Source organism: Taudactylus pleione, unplaced genomic scaffold (genome assembly GCF_031769625.1).
Source record: "Taudactylus pleione unplaced genomic scaffold, aTauple2 ptg000310l, whole genome shotgun sequence".
NCBI lineage: Eukaryota > Metazoa > Chordata > Amphibia > Anura > Myobatrachidae > Taudactylus > Taudactylus pleione.
The window spans coordinates 32,712-56,040 of NW_028284711.1; the positions used below are offsets into that span (position 1 = coordinate 32,712).

General features: G+C 46.6%; 1 protein-coding gene across 1 annotated transcript in view; it reads right to left on the bottom strand.

Moving 5' to 3' along the window:
- LOC148511348 (tyrosine-protein kinase JAK1-like) overlaps positions 1-23,329 on the bottom strand; it is a gene marked incomplete at its 3' end in the record, with an annotated part of 104,200 nt that overhangs the window by 26,222 nt on the left and 54,649 nt on the right. The window contains exons 4-5 of the mRNA XM_088442371.1: positions 9,421-9,616; positions 9,110-9,233 (exon numbers count right to left, since the gene is read on the bottom strand). Of these exons, the coding sequence (XP_088298497.1) occupies positions 9,110-9,233; positions 9,421-9,592 (296 nt within the window). The remainder of the gene's footprint in view (positions 1-9,109; positions 9,234-9,420; positions 9,617-23,329) is intronic.

Genomic DNA, 23,329 nt, shown 5'->3' on the forward strand with positions numbered 1-23,329 from the left:
TTTTCTTAAATAGCCTACGCTGCTGTGAGCGTTCTGATAATCTGATTGGCTACAGGTTGTATTATCTCCGCCCACTTTGAAATGGAGGCTATCCACGATTTGCTGGTGCTTAAAGATTGAACAAGGCCTGGGCATTTTATTGCATTCATTTTAGGCTGAAGAGGATTCTAGAGAATACAGAGAGCACAAGTACCACACTTGAGTTATTAAGCAGTGGAAGTGTGGTCTGTAAGAGCTTTCTTACCAACAGAAGGTACTCACTTTCTCCTAACTAGTTTTATAACTACTATTAACCCACAGAAGCCAGGCCCGGCAACAGTGGTGTACAAGGGGAACCGGGCCTAGAGGTTCCTCAGGAAGCTCAGGAGTCCAGTTCATGTGGCCCCCCTGCTTGTGCTGCTGCGGCATTTGGTAGGGGAAAGGCAAAAAGAGGGAGCCCGGCGGTCAGCTCAGTAAAGTTTTTTCTCCCAACACAACACATGACACCGGGTGACCGGGCCGAGAGGGGCGGGGGGTGACCGGGCCGAGAGGGGCGGGGGGTGACCGGGCCGAGAGGGGCGGGGGGTGACCGGGCCGAGAGGGGCGGGGGGTGACGGGCCAATGTTTGGAGATTAAAAGATACAAGGGGGCATGAGGCAGGCGACACAGCAGAGATTGTGTTGGAGAGACACAGCAGAGATGGTGCTGGAGAGACACAGCAGAGATGGTGTTGGAGAGACACAGCAGAGATGGTGTTGGAGAGACACAGCAGAGATGGTGTTGGAGAGACTGGTCCAACACCACATACAGAAGCGCTGGGTTTATAGCATGGATATAGCTGGAAAAGCAGAGCTGTAAACATTACTTTCAGAGAAGCTGTTTCAGCCTGGTTTGACATTATCAGAGTAAGCAAGGCTTCAATGCTGTAAGAAGATGCAGTTAGCAGTAAACCTTTAGAATAGAAGTTCTAACAAGAACAAGAAGCCCCGAAGCCTCTCAAGTCTCAAGTACCACAACTTGTTTCCTACCCTCATAATAGCCTTATATACTACCACGTGTATTATTTTCCCCTTCCTGTACTACTACTGGTATTAATGCCCTTCCAGGGTTTCTTGTGCTATAAAACTCGGTGTGTACTAGGTAATGTATTGTTGGCTACTGACTGTGCTGTACAATTCCGTAGAACCCAATAAATAAACGCTAATAACAAGAACTACATATGAGAATGTGCATCCTAACTATAAATGCATACACTGTTATTAGTACATACAAATACTCTATTTATAGCGAAACAAGTGCTACCTACACTAGGGGTGTAAAGACACGCTAATCGTGCTCCATTCATGTCCCCATATACCATTGTATGATAAAAGTGCATGCACCACAGGAGAGGGTGTGCGTGCTTTCTGAAACCACTGAGGTCAGATGTAATCTCGCACAAGTGGAGGAAGGAAGGAGGCCGTACTAGAACAAAGCCTCAAAAGAAAGCTAAATACTACACCACTGCCAGGCGACAAATCTAGCACACCGCGCCAACGCATACCATAAACGTTCTATAAGCATGGAGAAATGCGCACGTATAAACAGGGTCGGTCATTCTCACACAGAACTATAAGAAGATGTGTCCGAATGTTGTTTTCTATACCAGACAGGGGTTTTCCTAATCGCTATTTCAGTCATTTCCCTAAAGCCAGGCTTGCCAGGAGCCATTACTGCTTACACTTGCAGAAAACCTGCTGAATCAGACCACGTAATGCCACGGACGTGAGAGGCAAAAGAAATGAGTAAATAAGGCTCTGAATTAAACGTTTAGCCCAGTGTTACCCAAACTGTTCAGCGCCAAATCAAACTATTTATGGTCAATGTAATGTAAATATGTCAACAAACAGAAGCTCAAACCTGTCCACCACCACATAACTGACCCTACGGATGACAGGTCAGCACAATTTACTTCACTTTATTACTTTACTACATTTATTTCTGAATTTCACAACAAACCTTTTGGCTTAGGGGTGCCGTGAAAACAACGCTGATACTCTAGGGCACCGTGATACAAAAAAAGTTTGGGAAGCATTGGTCTAGCGTAAAGTTAACGCGGATTTGTCATCCACAAATGCTTCTGGGGATTAGGTGACATCACAGAGCTATGAGGCACAAATTGTCTGATTACTAGTGAATTGCAGTGAATATTTGTTCAGCCTGCAAAAATGCCTCGTGTCTCAGCGAGGTCACGGCCCCTAGTAAACTGATCGGCTGCATTCTAGTCAACCTTGGTTTAGCCAAAATAACTGCTGCTAAAAGACAAGTACTCGACAATGGTGTTAGCTCCGTGTAAGGGCACATCAATTATATAGTCATGTTGGCCACACACCTACGGCCCAGATTACTGGAGATCTGTCGGGAATTCAACGTGTTAAAAATGTCCTACTTGCCGTTTACGACTATTTTTGAGTGGGGATCGGGGAATCCAGATGGTCCAATATGTTGAATTACCACTATTCCCCAACCCAAGCGTAGGCAGAGGGAGGAATTGGGGCAATCAATCTCACATGAATGGGGGGCCGCCCCATCAGGCATACCCCCCCTCAACCGTCCCGCTTTTTGGCAAATGTCCCATTGTCCCACCCGCGGGGCACAATGCCCAACCCCTGAACAGTGCAGGGGGGTGAGTCTGGGGACAGCCCAGCTGCTCAGGGAACGCTGGGCATGCTCCCAGGAGTGATAGAACAGTTTTTGGACACACTCCTTTAGTGCGTCCATAGAGTCCCGCCTTCAAACTCCCATATGTCGGGAACTATGCTCAGGGGTCAATTCACTTAGCGACAATGCCAGCTATGGCATAAATGTGGTAGCCCCTAAATCAGTATTTCCCAACCTCAAGGCACATTAACAGTCCAGGTTTTAGTGATATCCATGATTGAGCACAGATGGTTAAATCAAAATAACTGAGGTACTAATTAAGACACCTGTGCTCAAGTATGGCTATCCTTAAAACCTGGACTGTTAGTGTGCCTTGAGGACTGTGGTTGGGAACCCCTGCTCTAAATGTAGTACTTTAACACGCACTCCTAGTGGGCTGAAAACAAAATACAATTATGGGCAAGTTGAGTTTCATTAAGGGTATTGCCGTCACCCCTTATTGAAGCGATGTCGTATGACAAAATTAGTCATTACCATAGCGCATGTTTAACTAAAGGAAATAAGCAAATGAAAAATGATAATTACAATGGTACAAGGCTGATATCCAACAAGTGAATAACGACCTGAACTTTGTCCCTGTCTACAGGAGCTTAGTAACCAAACCATTAAAATTGTAATATATTAGCGAAGGAGTCCTAAAAAGAAATCCTTAAGTGAATGTAAAAGGTACTTTTTGCATGTTAGAGGAACATTGTGATCACATGAAGCGCAAACACATTTCAACAGTGAAAAAAAGCCCTTCCTCTCTACACCGGCTGCTGCTCTTCATAGATTAATAGATAACTAAACAAGTAATCGCGCCAACACATACTAAGATTACTAGTGCATCAATAATGATGTGGTGCTGCCAGAATAACACATATCTTACGTCTTATAGACTTCTGATACCAGCGCTCACTACAGGGCCATTTATTAATTATTGGGACCTAGACGTCCAGGGGATACTTACAGTTTGCAGGTATTCCCCAAAAGTGGATGTTTTCGGGTGATTTCTCTCGCAAAATGTGTTTAATAAATAAGCCCCAAGGACACGTATCTGCTTGATGCGATTATGACTCAGGGGACTTTGTGATCCCTGCTAACAAGAATTTTAAAGTGTGATTTATGTATTTGTTTGAAAATGTAATTTAAAAATTGTATTATGATAATAAACTATATAACAATTTCAGAAAGTGTGTCCTGTCTCAATACGCATGCAGCGGAAGTCTGAGCACGTGTCCCAACAGCTCCCTCTGCAGAGAGAGGGACAGACCCAAGCCAGCTGCTGGAGAAGAGGAGGACCCGCTGCCTGAATATGGTATGGGAGGAAGAGGGTGGGGGATCAGCACAAGCAGCTACAGCACTGCGGGGGTGGAGACAGGGCAGCACTGCGGGGGTGGAGCCAGGGGGCGTGGCAGCACTGCGGGGGTGGAACCAGGGGCGGGGCAGACCGAGGTGACCTGGGTCCAAAATACTAGTAATAATAACTTGACACAGTCCGGTTTCTGTATAAAGTACTCAAACTTTAAAATGGTCACTAATCCTTGCTAACGTGTACAAGTACAGTAATGTCCCTTTATACTAAGTATCACAAAGAGAACAGATTCCTCATGAATCTCTCACTCAATAGTTTACAGATGGTGACTGTATGGAGTCTGTTTCCTCTCCTGGTCAGTGGTCACCGTATTAACTAGATATCTGTCTGTCCTATTCCACTTGGAAACAATTTTTTTTTTTTTGACGTGTTAAGCTGGGTACACACCTGACAGATATATCTGCAGAAGATTGTTCATACACACCGAACCACCATCATTTTTCTCCCGGACGCGGGTGCCTCCTGCAAGTGTACGGGCTAGCAGCAGACCGCCCCGTACACACTGCACGATGGACAGATATATCCGCCATCGGCTGTGCAGCGGAGCCGACGCGATAGATCCGTGAAAGACGTCGTGTTCCTAGTTGGTGACGTGAAAGATATCGTGTTCCTAGTTGGTGACGTGAAAGATATCGTGTTCCTAGTTGGTGACGTGAAAGATATCGTGTTCCTAGTTGGTGACGTGAAAGATATCGTGTTCCTAGTTGGTGACGTGAAAGATATCGTGTTCCTAGTTGGTGACGTGAAAGATATCGTGTTCCTAGTTGGTGACGTGAAAGATATCGTGTTCCTAGTTGGTGACGTGAAAGATATCGTGTTCCTAGTTGGTGACGTGAAAGATATCGTGTTCCTAGTTGGTGACATGAAAGATATCGTGTTCCTAGTTGGTGACGTGAACGATATCGAATCGGAATGCAAAAAAAAATAAAAAATACTGAGTTGTAGACTCCTACAATGGAACCATTCATAATGGACAAAGACTACTATATTTGTTTCAGAATTAGGGCCGTATTCAATTAGTTTTGCCTTGGCAAAAAAGTTCCGCCTCCCCGACTCTTAGCCACCTTCGCCTGTTTTGGAGGCGAAAACATTTCGTGCGCGCTCCCAATTTACTCCGTATTCAATTCCCAAACAGGCGAAAACGGAACCCAGCGAATGTAAAACCAGGCGAAAAGTGCAGGATGAATTGGGGGAATCACTCTGTACCCCAGAAAAAGATGGGCTGACTTCGGAAATCATTATGGTAGTTTAGTATTAGCCCTAATTGAACTAGTTAGGGCATTTAAGTGGTGGTAATTGCTTGCTATTAGCGTCTAGGTAAAAGTGGTAAAGAATGGCATATTTTTTTTAAGTGAAGTTTTAGAAAAAGTTAAATTCCTCCGTCATACAAGCACCTGCAATCCCAAAAACACTTGGTCCCTTCTTAGAGCACCCCCCTGAACCTTATTTGGTACTTGTGTACTTTACGGACTCATTTCAGAGAGAACCCAAGTGTCCTACACTCATTATTATTATCAATCATGGTAATGTCTAAATCCCCTTCACGGAGAGGACCCTGACGTCATCAGCCAGTGTCCAGCGTCATTCCCTACTATCCAAGTGGGCATAGAGGGGAAATATAACCTTGTGGCAAGCGTAGCGAGCCACCGAGCCCGAGAGGGGACAACTTTCTTATTTAGGTGGGGCAGCTTTAGGTACTTGTGTACGTACACAAGCACCATTTATAACATTCATTGGGTTCTCTCTGCAATGAGTCCGTAAAGTACACAAGTACCGCTTATTTCGCTAGTTTTTGAAGTTGTTTTCATTTTTTGGGGGGTGAATTGTCCTTTGGGGGGGTGTACTAAGGGTTCTGGGTATTTTTCCAATATCTGCACCCCAAAATATAGATTTTGCACTTTTGCCATTCTGTGGAGAAAAAGTTTCGCCTATTTCAGTGCATTGACTTTTCACTTAGGCGAGAACGGACTGGAATTGAATATGGAGAAAATATCTCCAAAAAACGGGCGAAAACGGCTTTTCGCTCCGAATTGAATACGGCCCTTGGTGTGACAGATAGTAGTTAATGACCCAGGAAGGGGTGGAACAATGAGACTATTAATTACATTGTTTATATTATTATTTGCTGTTTGTAGCATAATGTTACCTGTTAACTAAACAACGGTGTTGACTGTTAACTAAACAGTTTAGTTTGTATTGGTCTGTAATTATTTGTTATCACATAACTTGGCTAACCTAAATCCTTCCACTATACAATACATGGGCTATACGGAACTCCATATCCCTAGTAGTTATGGACATTAAGTTATCCACCAATGGATCGGATACAGGTCATTTCTGTGGATGTGGCTTACTTTGTAAGCGTGCACATATAGGGCGCGATTCCGAGATGTACGCTAATCCCCTCCTGACCGAGTCTTTTTACACAGATACTATGCAAATGTCGCATCCGCCGGGATATGTATTGAAACGCCCACCGGCGGCTTTGCAAATCCAATTGGCTGCATAAAAAGTGGTAGTATCTGCGTACAGACGCATCGGTCGTAGATCAGACGGTCATCAGCCTTCTGAATAACGCTATGGCTACTCAGAATGGATGACGCAACTAAGACGCCGACACCAGTGAAAGGGTGTACAAAGACACAGTTGCTGGATCAGACACGCCCATAAAACAGACGCCTATGTTTTTCAAACCACCCATAAACGGGGACGGTCAATCACTCTTCATCTAATTCCTCTCTGCGAGGGATATTGTAGAGGCACCGGGAAACATGCGCCGTGTGACGAAAGTTGGGTGCACGGCATCGCCGGTTTCGGGACCCGGCAAGTGCGTACAAACTTGCCGATGCCGTGTCTGACGGGAAGTGGGGGGGGATGATGTATCATGCAGCATGCCATAGTTAGCGGCATCACCTGTCTGCCCTGATGGGCGATGTCACTAGTGACCCGCGGAGTGCGCATATCACTAGACAATGTAGCATGTAACCGACAGGCGCTCTGATTAGCAGGATCGGACGACGTATCATCTAATGTGTAAACAGCATTAGCCGCATGCACTGTAATAAAAATATTGACTGACTGCGTAAATATCGGCATAGCGTAAATCGCTGAAATCGGGTCATAGCTCCCAACATTAAGACACGCAAAATTTGGGACAAAGTAGCACACCTGACCCGACCAGAAAAGCCATCTTTTGATCATAACTCTGCCTACTTTTGTGCAAGCCCCACCCCTTTTAAAGTCTGTGAATTGGGTCAACTCCACCAATTCACAGACCCTAAATGTGCCTCAAATTTGCTTTAAACACTATTCTGGCAGGGATTGTGAGGCCAGAAGAGGGGTAACGTAGACAGATGGACCCAAATTGCTCCCCCCCCTATAAAACTCTTTCTGCAATGCTTTAACCTTGATGACGTAACAGAGAAGCTTTTGATTACATATAGCAGTGATCGGCCCGTACATTATATGTTGGATGTTTGCTGGAGTGGTTGATCAGGGTTGTAGTATTCATTCTAGCACCCTGCAGCTGTCACAACCCGTGCAGTTCTGCTTTCCTGCCTGTGATGTCGCTCTTTGCTCTGGTGCTTCTAGCACACTCTGGTATGTAGCTCGGCAGTTTGATGCATTGGCTGAATGTGCTAGAAGCACCAGAGCAGAGAGCGACAACTCAGGCAGGAAAGAGGAACTGCATGGGTTGTGATAGGTGCTAGAATGAACACTAGGGCTGTTTGTACGGGATTGTGCAAACTGGTATACGCTATTTCTATAAATTATATTCAATATCGCCAGCATTTAATCTGTATCTTTTAACGATCCACAGCTATAATTTCTAAAAATGAATAAAATCACATGTAAACATTGCACCCGAAATCTGCATGGTAAACGTAAACTAGATTCACAGAAAATCAGAAACCGTAATTGTAAGAATCTGGCATCTAAAGGCACCTACACTCTAGACAATATTTTAATGATATTGACGATTCCGACACATCGGAACAACAAATTGATAAAATCGCCCAGTGTGAACGCACTATGCGCGCTCCTGTGGTATCGTCCGTCGCATCTTCAGATCTTCTCTACATGCAGGAAGATCTGTCAATCTCGTTAATGATTCACCTCAGATTATGCAGTGTGTACGCTCTACCAAATGATCCAGGCGATATGGTTACAATATATAGCTAATGATCTAACCACCAAACGATGCAAAATAGATCGTTTGGTCGTTTGTTACATTGCACAGTGTGTATGCACTAGATAGTTTGATCGAGAGTTCAAGGGAAATCTTTGACGACATCGCATCGTTTGCAAGTTGTCTAGTGTGTACCAAGCTTAATCCTTTGATGTAGCATTTTGCTTAAATGTTCTCATCAATTCAATACCTACCTATATTTGTGTTCTCTAAGCACCAATGCGCATGTAGAGTCTCATTTCAGCACCCCATGCGTTACCCTAATTTTCTATAACACCCAAGATATTCTTCCCCTACCTGATCTGATAGCCTCTATAATATTTCTATATATACATGTACCCAACTTAGTCCGGGGAATCATTTAGTAAGAATCTTATGGGGGGGTACAGGTGCGAGAGAGGCGTGTTCCTGTGGCCTTGCCACCGAATAATCAGAAAGCCTGTACCTCTTAATTGTCTGCCTTACCTAGACCGTAAGTATACAAAGGATTCCTAACAACATTTCCGGTATCTACATGACATTATCCAATAATAAACAATAGATCTAGATCTTTATACTGAGCAGGAATACGAAGTCAACAGAGATCCAAGTAAACTCCAACCACTACTGTAACCTTCAATATACTCCTAGGGCACTGAAACAACAACTGGCTACAGATCTCTGCTGTGTAGTAATGTCAGATCGCCTTGTACAACCTACGGGTCAATAGCAGGTGTGCTGCACAAATCATCATTTCCATAACTGTACAGTTTTCCGCTCGCTTCCATCCGGTCCAATAAGATGAGAAAACAAAAGGTTAGGTGGGGGAAGATTTTACTCCACCAGATTGGACAGTATAGCGCCAAGCCAAGGTTTGCTGAGCTCTGGAAGGCGAATACATCACTTACCTGACACGGTAGTAAAGTTTGAGCGACGTACTGGCATCGATCTTGAAGAGGTGATTTGGCGGTAACCAAAGGCTCTCTCTCTCGTTGTACAGTGCAAATAGATTGTGGCACAGTGGAGAGATACCTTGAAAAATAAACACATTCAGATCGGTCGGTCTCCCTATTATAAAGACATATTACAAAAGCACATTCTATCTATTATCCAGCATGCTAGGACAAAACCACCAGAACTGGTACAGATACATTAGTAGTATGTAAATTTCAAGGTAAACCTAAATAGTGAAATAAAAAAATCGACAATAGATGCTTACTGCACTTCTGAGCCACCTCAATAAGCAATTCCTCCGCTGTATAAGTTCCTTCAGTAAACAATATTGGGGGCTTGTCCGGCAGATAAAAATTTATTTCCACCCCTCTAGGAGGCGCTGTGTCCACTTCACATTTCCTAGAGTTTCGGATTTTCGCACAGAACGCCATAGTCATCAATTCTCACCGCATATTTAGACTCTAGAGAGAGAAATGTGACATAAGTATTAAAAATCATCATAAAAACAAAAATTTGTATGCACTATACACTATACATACCACACGTTTGTAAATGCAGCCTACCCATATGGACAGCGATCTTCAGATCGCATTTACAGACAGAATGTGGTCTTTAGCGCTTGAGCGTAAAATGGCCATCTTTTTAAGTTATTCCCCACGTGTGTAAGACGAACTGAAAGATTACCCTGTGGCATGACCAGCCCTTGAGGGCCAGACTTAAAAGTTGACCAGTGCCAAATTTCTTTAATTGCAAAAAAGATTACATATTTATACACAGAATTGCGTCACACTAACCACATCCAAAACATAGGTAAACTGATCATAAGAAACACGGTATAATAGAAATCTAAACCAATTCAGTCACACGCAGGGGAGACCAAATGGGAAAGACACGTTCATTCATCGTCCTAGTGATTCTCAAACTCGGTCCTCGGGACCCCACACAGTTCACGTTTTCCAGATCACCCAGCAGTTGCACAGGTGTATTCATTACTCCCTGAGACATTTTAAAAGATCAACAGGTGGAGCTAATTATTTCACCTGTGATTCTGTGAGACCTGGAAAATATGCACTGTTTGGGGTCCTGAGGACTGACTTTGAGAACCTGTGCTCTAGTCAAACAACCAAATCTCATGGGGGTTATATCACTATAGTTGGCTGATAACCAAGCAAAGACCCAATCAGGATTATTGGCAAACCAGATTTACATAAATAATTAGGTCATGTTCAATGCTTTTGTCCCCCATCTCTAGAGGCATTATGGGATGACTGGAGATCACACTTCTAAATTATTTAAAGTGCCAGCTCCAACTAACCACGCCTCTATACCCCTGTGTAATAGCTTCCAGTGTCCCCTAGTGGATGAAAGAGAAAGGTTTTATTACGACCATTAAGCTATAGCCCTATAACCTAAGCTCTGCTTCCTCAATAATGTGAATTAACACTTTATTGCCAAGGCAGAAAATAAAACCTCAAAAGCTGATCCCCCACCCCTCCAAATGAAGACTTCGTAAAGTATTTTATTTCTGATAAATACATTTCACATTATATATAATCCTATGAACGCACAAAGGAAGTATACAAGCGCAACAAATGCACAAATCTCGGTTTTCCCAGAAATATAAAATGAAACTGAATTTTGCCTGTTTAAACAGTATCTCCACTTCAGTTATGATTCATTTTCTTCAGAACAGCTGCCAATTATTCATTCAGCTTCTTGGTAAAGGGTATTTTCACTCTTGCCTAAATTGTGTGCTCTCATTGGATTCCAAAAAATAAAGCAACAAAGATATAAAGATAACTAGAGATATATACATATTTATTATTGAATAAAGTTACTTATATAGCGTATATTCTGTCATGCTTTACAAATTGGGAATAAAAAGTGATAAACACAAGACTGGGTAATAACAGACAAAAGGGGGGTTACCAATTAGCCGTGATCACCCGTTTTTCTCCGAAAAGATTTCACCGGTGAAACCTTTTCTCCATAAATGGTTATCGTGCTATCCTATTAGCTGCAGTTCTCGCATATGCGAAGAGTGGTATAGGAATTATCATAAATTTATTGTCACCACCTCTGAGCAGGTGAGAAGTTGTGCAGAACCCCTAGTTTTGGCTAAAAATGTCGGGACTTGGTGCAGGAACCACTGTGATGACTCCTTAATGACTAGTTAGGCAAAAACTATTTTTTAATTCGCTTAATTTGACCAATTACTACGTCATTTTTGGGGTGAAAAATTAAAGTGTGTTTGGAAAATGTGTCTAAAGTAGTGGGACAGGTATATGGGGGAGGGGCTGTAAGGATGGGACAGGTATATGGGGGGGTGCTGTATTTATGGGACATGTGTTTTAAACATTGCAGGTGCATTTGACAGGTGTATTTGTAAAAAATGCCCTATAATGACAGATATACTTACACCCACTTTAATGTACCCCTAATTTAATTACAGCATTTATTTTGGCCAAAAATATTTCTTTTTATAAAAATTTTTTACTGTTAGAGAAAAATGCACATAACAGCCAAACCCTTGGATTATGGCCACTAACACACTTCTATACCATTACTCTACCTTAGTTTACCTTTTTTTGGGGTACAGGCTGATTTCCCCATTTTCACCTGTACTTTTCGCCTGTCATCCATGCAAGAATTGTCGTGCAAATTGGTTATCTCCGGTTTTACAATAAACGTGAGCGCGCAAACATGCGATATGCAGCAAATTCGGGCGATAGGTGCAAAAACTTTGCTCCAGAGAAAACTTATCATTTTCGCGGCTAATTGGATACAGGTAGGAAGGCCTTGCTCGCAAGCTTACATTCTATAGGGAAATAGGCATTGATACACAAGGGTAAGTGCTACACATTCCATATTGGTCAGTTTTGCAGAGGTGCTTGGTGGGCGTCACACAGGAATGTTGGCCTAGGCTCAGCAGGTTGTGCGAGTGTAGAAAGAGAAAATATGAGATATGGTAAGAACTTACCCTTGTTATCTCTATTTCTACGAAGTCCATAGGGTTCCACAGGATACCTTGGGGTATAGGTGTGACGTCAGTCGCAGGGCACCAAAGAGTTAAGCTTTCAGCCTCCCAGGATGCACTAGGTCCCCCTCCTATACCCCGCCCCCGGGCCAAGGCACCTCAGTTAGTTACCAAGCCATAGGCCGGAGGAGGAGAAGGAAGAGAGAGAACAAAGATCTGGACACATACAAGAATCACATTCTCACCAGAGGGAGACGGAAAACCGGTGACCAGAGCAAAGCCCATCTGCAGCACAGGTGCGACAGGGCGGGAGTCCTGTGGAACCCTATGGACTTCGTAGAAATAGAGATAACAAGGGTAAGTTCTTACCATATCTCATATTTTCTACTTCAGGGTCCATAGGGTATCCACAGGATACCTTGGGGATGTCCCAAAGCAGTACCCTTTAAGGGTGGGGACGCTCCTGTGCAGAAAGGAGAATCCGCCGCCCGAAGGAAGCATCCTGAGAGGCGAAGGTGTCAAACCAGTAATACCTCACGAAGGTATGGACAGAAGACCACGTAGCAGCCTTGCAGATCTGAACTGCCGAGGCACCACGTCGAGCTGCCCACGAAGGACCCACAGACCTAGTGGAATGAGCCTTCAGAGAAGGAGGGACCGGTAGGCCTTCATGAAGATAAGCTTCAGAAATAGCCATACGGATCCAGGCTGCCAAAGTTTGCTTTGAAGCAGGCCAACCCTTTTTACAGAAGCCATAGAGGACAACAAAGCGTCCGACTTCCTAAACAAAGAAGTGCGGTCAACATAAGTCCTTAAGGCCCGCACAACATCCAAAGAGGCCTCACCCACGGAAAGACCCGGTGAGTTAAAGGCCGGAACAACTATTTCCTCGTTAACATGAAACTGGGAAACAACTTTGGGAAGAAACTTGGGCCGAGTGCGGAGCACTGCCCTGTTCCCATGAAAAACCAAGAAAGGGGGTCTACAAGAAAGAGCCCCTAACTCAGAAACACGTCTGGCTGAAGCAACGGCCAGAAGGAAAACAGTCTTAGCTGTTAGCCATTTAATATCCACTGAGCCCAGTGGTTCAAACGGCGGTCCTTGGAGAGCCCTCAGGACCACAACCAAATCCCAAGGCGCCACAGGTGGAACAAAGGGCGGCTGAATACGGAGAACACCTTGCATAAAGGTGCGCACATCCGGGATTGTAGCAATCCTACGGTGAAACCAGACAGATAGGGCCGAAACCTGTACCTTCAAAGAAGCAAGGCGAAGCCCATGATCTAGTCCCGCTTGCAGGAAGGCGAGAATCCGAGACAGACGAAACTCCCGCGGTGCATAACCTCTCGGTCGACACCACTGGAAGAACATATGCCACACGCGATGGTATATCCTCGCGGAAGACGGTTTCCGAGCTCGTAACATGGTACGCACCACAGAGCTGGAAAACCCCCAGGACCTCAGCATGGCCGTCTCAACAGCCACGCCGCCAAAGACAGCCGAGTCAGGTCCGGGTGAAGACAAGGACCCTGAGACAGAAGGTCCGGTCGTAGCGGCAACCGCAGAGGACTGTCCACGGACAGACCCTGAAGGTCTGAGAACCAGTGCCGTCTGGGCCACACGGGAGCTATCAACAGGAGCGTCCCTCCTTCCTGTTTGAATTTCCGGATTACCCGTGGAAGAAGGGAGACCGGAGGGAACAGGTATGCGAACCTGAACGTCCACCGGACGGACAGAGCATCCACCAGAGACGCCCCTTCGTCTCTTGTGCGAGACCCGTACACCGGCAACTTGTTGTTGTGCCGGGACGCCATGAGGTCGATTTCTGGAAGACCCCACCTGTCCACCAGTAGTTGAAAAACGTCCGGGTGCAGGGACCATTCCCCTGGATGAACGTCCTGGCGACTTAGAAAGTCTGCCTCCCAATTTAGCACTCCCGGGATGAAGACCGCTGATATGGCCGGAAGATTGCGCTCCGCCCAAACCAGGATCCGAGAGACCTCTACGAGAGCCGCCCGACTGCGAGTTCCTCCTTGCCTGTTTATGTAGGCCACGGTGGTAGCATTGTCCGACTGGACCTGCACCGGGTGACCCTGGAGAAACCGCTGTGCCTGCAGGAGAGCATTGAAGACCGCACGGAGTTCCAAGATATTTATTGGAAGCTCCGCTTCTGTCGGTGTCCACCTGCCCTGGAACAAGTGTGGACCCGAAACTGCTCCCCAGCCCCGAAGACTGGCGTCCGTTGTCAACAGGACCCAATTTGGAACCCAGAACGGACGTCCCTTGTTGAGGTGGGTCGTCTTTAACCACCACGCAAGGGACAGGCGAACCTCCGGGGTGAGCACAATCGTCTGGAACTTCAGAGACTGAGGCAGCCCGTTCCACTTGGACAGGATCAGGTGCTGCAGAGGTCTGGAGTGAAACTGGGCGTATTCCACCATGTCGAACACCGACACCATGGAGCCCAGTAACCTCATCGCCGAGTGTAAGGACACCCGGCGGCTGTGCAGACAACTGCGCACCCTTGACTGTAAAGCAGAGATCTTGTCCTCCGTCACGAAGATCCTTTGCTGTCCCGAGTCCAATAAGGCTCCAAGATGCAGAATCCTCCGAGACGGGATTAGAGTGGACTTCTGCCAGTTGATTAGCCAGCCGTGCCATTGCAGCAGTGCAATGGTCAGGTCCAAGTGGTGTAACAGGAGCTCTGGAGATCCTGCCACCAATAACAGGTCGTCCAAGTACGGCAACATGCGGACTCCTTGCAGCCGCAGAGAAGCCGCCATGACCGCCATAGCGTCCTGTAAGTTCAATGACACCATGTAGTCCCCAGGTTCCAGCGCCAGAATGATGGACCGTAGGGTCTCCATCCGAAACTTCGGGACCCGCAAAGACTTGTTGAGTGCTTTGAGGTTGAGAATCGGACGATATGACCCATTGGGTTTCTGTACCAAAAAAAGATTTGAATAGAAACCCTGGCCCCTCTGGGAGAATGGAACAGGCACTATAACTCCAGCCTGGAGCATAGTGTGCAATACCTTCCGCAGCTCCGTAGCCTTGTTCCGGTCTGATGGTAGACCCGTGGTGAAGAATCGAGCCGGGGGTCTGTGCCGGAAGGAGAGGGCGTACCCGTGAGAGACCACCTCCAGAACCCAAGTGTCTGTCGTAGTGAACGACCAACACCGGGAGAACTGCAGCAGGCGGCCTCCCACCCTGGGATCCCCCAAGGGGAGACCCGGACCGTCAGGCCGCAGGCTTGTCATCTGGCTTGGGGGCCGGACGTCTGGTACTCCATGCCTGTTTCCGGGGCTTGACCGATTTCTTAGGGCCAGCCTGTCGAGGAAACGACTGTGGTTTGGGCCTGCCCTGGGCCCTAGATGACCGAAAGGACGATGGTCCAGAACCAGAAGGAGCAGCGGCCGACGGGAGACAAGCAGATTTGGCTGCCGCCAGCGTGGCCACAATCTTATCCAGATCCGGACCGAAGAGAACTTCTCCGGTAAACGGCAACGCTTCCAGACCTTTCTTGGATCTGCGTCCGCCTTCCAGGATCGCAGCCACAAGGTGCGACGAGCAGCTACCGCTGCTGAAGAAATTCTAGACACCAGAGTACTAATGTCTAGAGCCGCCTCGTTGATGTAGGTGGCCGAATCACGGAGATTGCCAATCAACTCCGCCTGTTCGGCCGGACAGTCGGATTCAAAAGAAGCCTCTAATGAATCCGCCCAGCGCTCCATCGCTCTGGCAACCCAGCAAATGGCCATAGCCGGCCGCTGCCCCCCCTGCAAGGGAATAAGCAGACTTCAGGCAGATTTCTACCTTGCGGTCCGTAGCATCCTTAAGGGAGGACATGGATGGCATCGGCAATGTGGCACTACGGACAAGACGGGTCACGTGAGAATCCACCTGTGGAGGGGATTCACACTTAGCAAAATAATTATCCGCGAACGGATAAGCCACCGCCAGGCGTCTCTGCGGCTGGTATCTTTTGCCAGGTTGTTTCCACGCCTCCTCTAAATGGTCCACCAACTGACCCGAAAGAGGAAAGACTGTGGCATCGCCCTTCACATCTTTGAAAAAGGCATACTTAGATTTAGCCGCTGGGGGAACTTCGTCCTCAATCACCAAGGCTGTGCGGACCGCCCGAATAAGTCCAGGAATATATACTTTGGACTTAACATCAGCGTCCTTAGTATGGAAAGGTTCCTGATCGTAAGGATCCAGAATCTCCCCATCATCAGACGTCCCTTCGTCATCCTCATAAGGAGCGGACAGAGACGCCACCGGCCTTTTATGAGGCCGCATCACAGACTCCCCTTGCAACACATCCGACAAGTGCTGTACAGAACTCGTCAGGGAGTTAACCCACGCTGGCTCCTGAGAACCCGGGAGCGGGGAAATAGGGAGACTGTGGGGTACCACCAATTGTCGTGGGAACCCCTGCATGGGTGACGACACCACCGACTGCTGGGACAAACCCATCGGAGTAAACGCGGGCTGCGGAGCTAACTGGCCCACTAAAGCTGTTAACGCCTGAGCGAAACAAGCCCAGGGCGGCTCCTGTACCGGTGCTGTAACCGTAATAGGCCGCGCCATGGACAAACACTGCCGGCAAAGGCCCTCCGCGCTACCCTCCCCCTCCGCTAACGGTACTTTGCACGTGGTACACTGTAGCCGGAGGGGAAAATCACTTTCAGACATGATGGCACCACGTATGTGACCTCTCTCACCAATTAAGTATTAAATAGGCGAGAGACCACCCTGCAGCACCGCACCGCAAGGGCTTTAGCGCTAGCACAGTCACATACAATGCAGAGAAATAACAATTCCTGCACTAACAGCGCTGATCACTCAACTACACAGACACAGGGCCTGGTAGGACACAGCGCTGCATACACAGACCTGAGCCACAGCGGAGGAGAGGTATGCGGGGGGACCCAGACCACGATGCTTCCTTCCAGACTTCCAGCAGCGTTCACCATGCGTTGCAGAGAAGATGGCCGCCGAGGAGCAGAGAGAAGCTGGCCTGGGGGAGGAGCGCTGACACAAGACCAGTCAGCACAGTGCAGAGAGGGCTGTGTGCAGCGGGGGAGGCGCCGGCTGTGAGACAGGGAAGGCGCGCTCCCCTGGCATGCATTTAACCCCTGGGACGCCGCAGCGCTACCGCTCTGCTGCGGTCCGCTGTCCCAGGGGGTAGTGGAAGCGCAGGTTGGTCGCCTGGCTCCACGCTGCAGCCAGTCCCCAGGGAGCCCCCTGCCTGGGGACTTAGGACCATGTGATCAGCGGGGACCCACCGCGGAACCCCGCTGCTTACCTCTGTCCCCCTTGAATCCGGCCATGGTCCGGAACATCTGGGGTCACCGCTAGCTGTGACCCCAGACGCCCACCAGCATCCCCGGATCAGTACCGGCGTTCTGGTACCGGCGGGGTGTAGGGAAGACAGCATGGACGTCAGGACTGACTGTCCATGCTGTTCATCCAGATGTGCAGCCACAGCTGCATGAAGAAAAAGCTTCAGGGGCTCTTCTAGCCCCCACTCCAACAGGTGCACCCGACTCCGGCCGGGCACCAAACTAAACTGAGGTGCCTTGGCCCGGGGGCGGGGTATAGGAGGGGGACCTAGTGCATCCTGGGAGGCTGAAAGCTTAACTCTTTGGTGCCCTGCGACTGACGTCACACCTATACCCCAAGGTATCCTGTGGATACCCTATGGACCCTGAAGTAGAAAATATGTACATTTAAGTGTGATGTGTGGGCTGTATAGTGGGGATGTAATTGGGTAGGTTATCTTACGGAGGTCATGTGGGTGATTCTGGAATATGAGAAGCTTCCTGAAGAGGTGAGATGAGAGGGAAAGCGCTAAGGTTTGGAAGCTAAAGGAAAGTCTTATTCTGCGTGGGAGGACATCCACAGGGGAAGCCGACGGACGTAATCCCGACCGCCGGCTTCCCAATTGTCTAATCCCGGCAAGTGTCTAATGACAGGCGTCGACATCCCAACGTCTGTCATTAGACCTACGCCGGGAGCCTGACACCCGGCTTACCGATCAAAGGTAAGCCAGGTGCCGGGCGCGAACAGCCGCGCGGGGTGGGGGTGGGGGGACTTAGGGTTAGGCACCCCCCCCCGGGAGTTTAGGGTTAGGCACCCCCGGGGGAAGGTTAGGGTTAGGCACCCCCCCCCCCCCACGGGAGACTTGGGGTTAGGCTGCAGGGAAGGGGGGGGTTAGGTTTAGGCACCCCTAAAGGAGGGTTAGGGGGTAGAATTAGGCAAGTTTATACTTACCTTTGGACGTTCGGGATCTTCAGCCCTGCCGGGCATCCGCTGTCGGGATTTGAACCGCCAGCCACCTTCCACAGAGTAGTATTTCAGAACTTAATCTTGTCCTTGAAATAGGAAGAAAGATCTTGTGCACAGATTGCATGTGGCGGGTTGTGTGTGGGAGGGGTAAGTGATCTAAATGTATTAAAAAGTTACTTGGGGTTAGAAGCTTGAGAAGATCTGAAAGATTGTATCACTATAGCAAACATTTAAAGTACCTAAGAAAGAAATTTCTTCCAACCACCAGTTTCAGATTCACGCATGTCATATGACAGTAATAGACATAGTCAATATAATAATCCCTATAAGGGGCAATACACTTCAATACGTGGTGTAACACGTGATATATATCACGCGACATACTGATGAATGGAATGTGATGCCGAGAAACATCAACTTCCAGATGAAATACTCTTCCGATGTCACGTGCTGCAATAAACACCACGTGACTCAGGACGCGACACGTGATGCGTTCCACCAGGAGGAACGCATCACAACAACACGGAAGCCCACAGTCATTACAATTATATCATAGGACTCGGAGCAGCGATCACGTGATGCGTTCCACCGGGTGGAACGCATCGCGAAAACACGGAACTCCATTACACAAAATAGGTTTGTTAAGGTAATAACATTAGGAAACTGAAATACGCACATAGCGATAAAGAATGGGGTATCACTGTGGGAATTAATGAACATTTTTTAGAAGCTCAGACGGATTAGCCAAGCCCCTTGCTTGGGGGGAGGAGTTACTTGTTACTATAAAACCTGGCCAGCTTTACCATACAACACACCTTGAGAAAGACCACACACTGGTTGAAACGCGTTGGTGTATCTTAGGTTGCAGCCATCTAAATCCTTCAAACGGTTGAAAGGTATTGCTTAATAGGGGGAGCAACAATATACCCCTATATGCTTATTGTTGTGCCTTTCATCTAAAGGTCTTTGATGGTACGCGACCATTTTTTATTTATATATTGTTTGAATAAATGTAAATGGTTTTACACTATATATTTTCCCCACTTTTGTCTTTTATGGCAGAATGACATTGAGGGGTAATGGTGTGAAAATCCAGTGGAGAGACCAGGTTTTTATTGTACAGAAGAATTGAAAACGGAATATATACAAGTGGACTAAAATCAGTGACTATTACCATAAGACTTAATTTTTGCACACTTATGGGACATATGTTATTATTTAACCTGCACCCCAACCAGAGCGCTATTTAACTATTTATATTCTATGCATCTATTGGTTTGTGATTGGTGATTATCACGCAGGTTATAAGCAGCCTGGTGCAGTGTGGATCGCAAACATCTACTATCTTATATTACAGATGTCAACATTGCCAAAGCTGCAGAGTAGTTACAAAATTACAGAAGGTTTAACTTTACGCGAACTTTCGCCTTAACTTGGCATCTCATTCGTACGGGTTCAGCATATTGTGACAAAGGAGTGCCAGGTGGGTAGCCAGAGATGTCACAGAAAAGCAGGTGCGATGACGAGTTGTATCGTGCAAGAACACACACATATGCACATATACAGTGTGAATATATATATATATATATATATATATATATATATAAATAAAGGTCTGTGAGAGAGCGCTTAAGTAACTTTTACAGTTTTAACTGGAGAATTAAGAGAAGGCCCGTTCTGGGTAAACACTTCAAAATACTACTATTGAAGTATAAAAACATTCACATATAGAAACCTAGTAGGGTTTGTGGACAAAAAGCTGTTGACACTTATAAAACATAATACGATTTATTACAATAAAAAACATTTTGTACAGTACCAATACAATTTTAGACGGTGCTGATTAGGTTCCACATTTCAACATGGAGGATTCACCCTTAGGTTTAAAGCATGTATTCGTAGTGGTGTAGTTTCCGAATTAGGAGCAAAAACACAGTTATCCTACGCATTTCGTCTCCTTGGAGACTTCTTCAGGGGTTAATCTCTGTGCCTTCACATAAAGGAATACATATTGTAAGTTCCAGTTGGTCTCAAATATACTGGAACGATGGATATTCTTAGGTAACACTTCGTTCTCAGTAAAAGATGACGGATTTCGCACCCCAGATATTTAAAAAAAAAAGTCTAAATTCTTTATATACTGTATATGATCAGTACTGGGTAGTTGAATCCCACCTAGGTAAGCAGAGCAGCACATTCACCTTCCTTCCTTATGGATTCAAAGTGGAAAGAAATTATACATATACACATTATAATATATATATACACACACACACACACACACACACACACACACACACACACACACACACACACCAATAATAATGTAAATAAATACCTCATTCAGACGCTAAAACAATCATTGTACAATTGAATCTTAGTCTAGACAGTACAGATAACACCTGCTAACCTAAAACAATGGCAAATTCCATAAAACTGGTTTAATCCCCCCATAGAGATGTAAAGGATTTATTCATGCAGGAGAATACACATACCCGAGAGAGAAGAAGATAGTGATCGAGCCGCCCATATGCAGCTCATGGAGTAAACACCTCACACCTCTCCCTGACTGGGACCAATAGAATGGAAAAGACATTATCACATAGAGCATCGACCACGGGAAGACACAACCAGCGAGCTCAGCTGGAGAACACTCAATTCATACAGTAAATAGGACAGAACAAACAAACAGGACGTTAGAATAACCTGGGAAACGCAGACCGTGGACACCTTGGTATCAGTGCTGTTCCCATGCATTGGAGCAAAAGCAGTAATAGGGATCAGCAATCCCGCAGGCAGATGCAAGTAATGCACTATTCAGTGATATCCGAGGCATGAGGCACATTGCTCCTGCTACAATGCTTCGGTGCTCTAAACGGCCAGCCCTGCTGCCATACTCGATCCTTCCTTAGTGCTGGCTTACACCGTGGCCTTTCTTTCTTTCCTTTAGTTGCCCCATTGGAAAGTACCTGGAGGCAAAATACTGTATTAAGGGATCACCAAATCCTTATGCTGCAGAATGTGGGTCATTCATATGGCCAAATACGTATGTATCGAAGGACGGGCATGTATATATTTATTCATCGTTTCTGTACATTCATTCATCAACTAGCCGGGTTTAGTTTTTTACATACAGATGTGTCCACATACATCGAAGCCTCCTTGCGCGTTAAACAGACCTAGCCGCGCCACGCCGTTACGTGACTCGGAAGCGCCGTGCGTCTTTTCGGGAGATGTTTTCCCTTAAATTACGTCTTGTTCACAAAGCGATGCGAATAGGTCGCACAAGCAGCTTCTGCTGATTAAAATGATCGATGCGAAACACTACGTTGCAGGGTCAGCGGCTGTGACACTATAACGTAGCATTTCTCATGCAGATACAGGCGCAGTCGCACACAGAATATAGGGATGCCGCTTATCAGTTTAATCAAATTTTGCAAGTAAGACGGATTATACAATATTGGACGCCCACCCACCTTATGTACAAAACGACACTGATCATCATTGATATGCCCCACTATTAACTGACCGTACTAATGAGAGATTGCCTGAGGATTTTCAGACCTCTTCTATATTTATAGAACTAAATAGATGATGTTAGTAGCTCAGCCATATAGTATAGCCTGACAAACACCAGCGTCATTCCCTGACAGCAATCCTAGTCTCTGAGGCTCACTTGCTAACACGGCATTTATAGGCAGAAGATCAGCTAGACCACAGCAAGCAGCCGTTCGCTTACCCATCTAACCGGCAGTAGAATGACAAAAGCAAATGGCTGATTAGGAGCAGTGGGCCTGATTCAGAGACGGACGCTCTGAAAGAGCGCTCGCTCTGAATCAGGGCTTTTTTTTTTTTTTTTTTGGTGCGGCCTCACGGCCGCTCGCATAGCTGTGGGTGACCACCCACAGCCATTGCGAGCGGCCAGTATGATCGTCGCAATGGTCAAGACCATCGGGCTTGCGACGAGACCCTTGTGGTAGGGTCTTGTGGCCCCAAGCCCAAGACAGCTTCCGGCTCTAATAGAGCCGGAAGCAATCCCACTGACATCATTGGTGATGTCAGTGGGGCCGTCCACAAACAGCAGAAGTTCGCTTGGGAACGCCTCCGTTTGTGAAGCCACCCCCCCTGCCACGCCTACAAAACGAGGCGAGCTGTCGATCAACATCGACAGCAGCCCCTTTTGTAGTGAGCCACGGAGCGAGTGCTTTTTGCGCTCGCTCCGGGGCTCACGTGCGCACTGGCACACCATCGACCCGCTTGCGAGCGGGTCTGAATCAGGCCCAGAGTTCAGTGCAAATACTGCACCCAAACGCAATGAGCCAATACGGTTTTTGTGAGAAACTGTGTGTTAGCCTCTACAAGACCACCATTATTAGAAAATAACTTCAGTGAGTCAGTAATGCATCACTCACTAACAAACACCACTAGTATTAAGAGGAATTTTGCTCAGAAATACAATGCATACTAAGTTATGCAGTCAGTTTGTCGACATTCAGGGTGTCAACATTGTGAATGTCAACAACTGAAATGTCGACACCATTTAAGGGTTAAGCTGCAATTAGGGTTATATTAGGGTTGTAGTAACATTGAACAAGAAATGCCAATTATCACATTGTCAGTGGCGACATGGCGAATGTTGACATGTCCACATTCAGAACATGTCGACATTGTGGGGTCGACAAAATATACCAAACCCCATACTAGGCGAGTAGTCTCACAATACAAGACTGTCATGAATCTTACAGCCAGCAGGGGTAGCTGTGATGGTCACTGTCTTTAAAAAGCATTTTAGCCAAAGGCAAAACATGACAGCACACAGCCCTCAGTGCACGCAGGGTTATATAAGTTGGGCAGCCTTTAGACATAAAAATTTGTATGGTTTTTTTTTTTGCTATGACCCTTT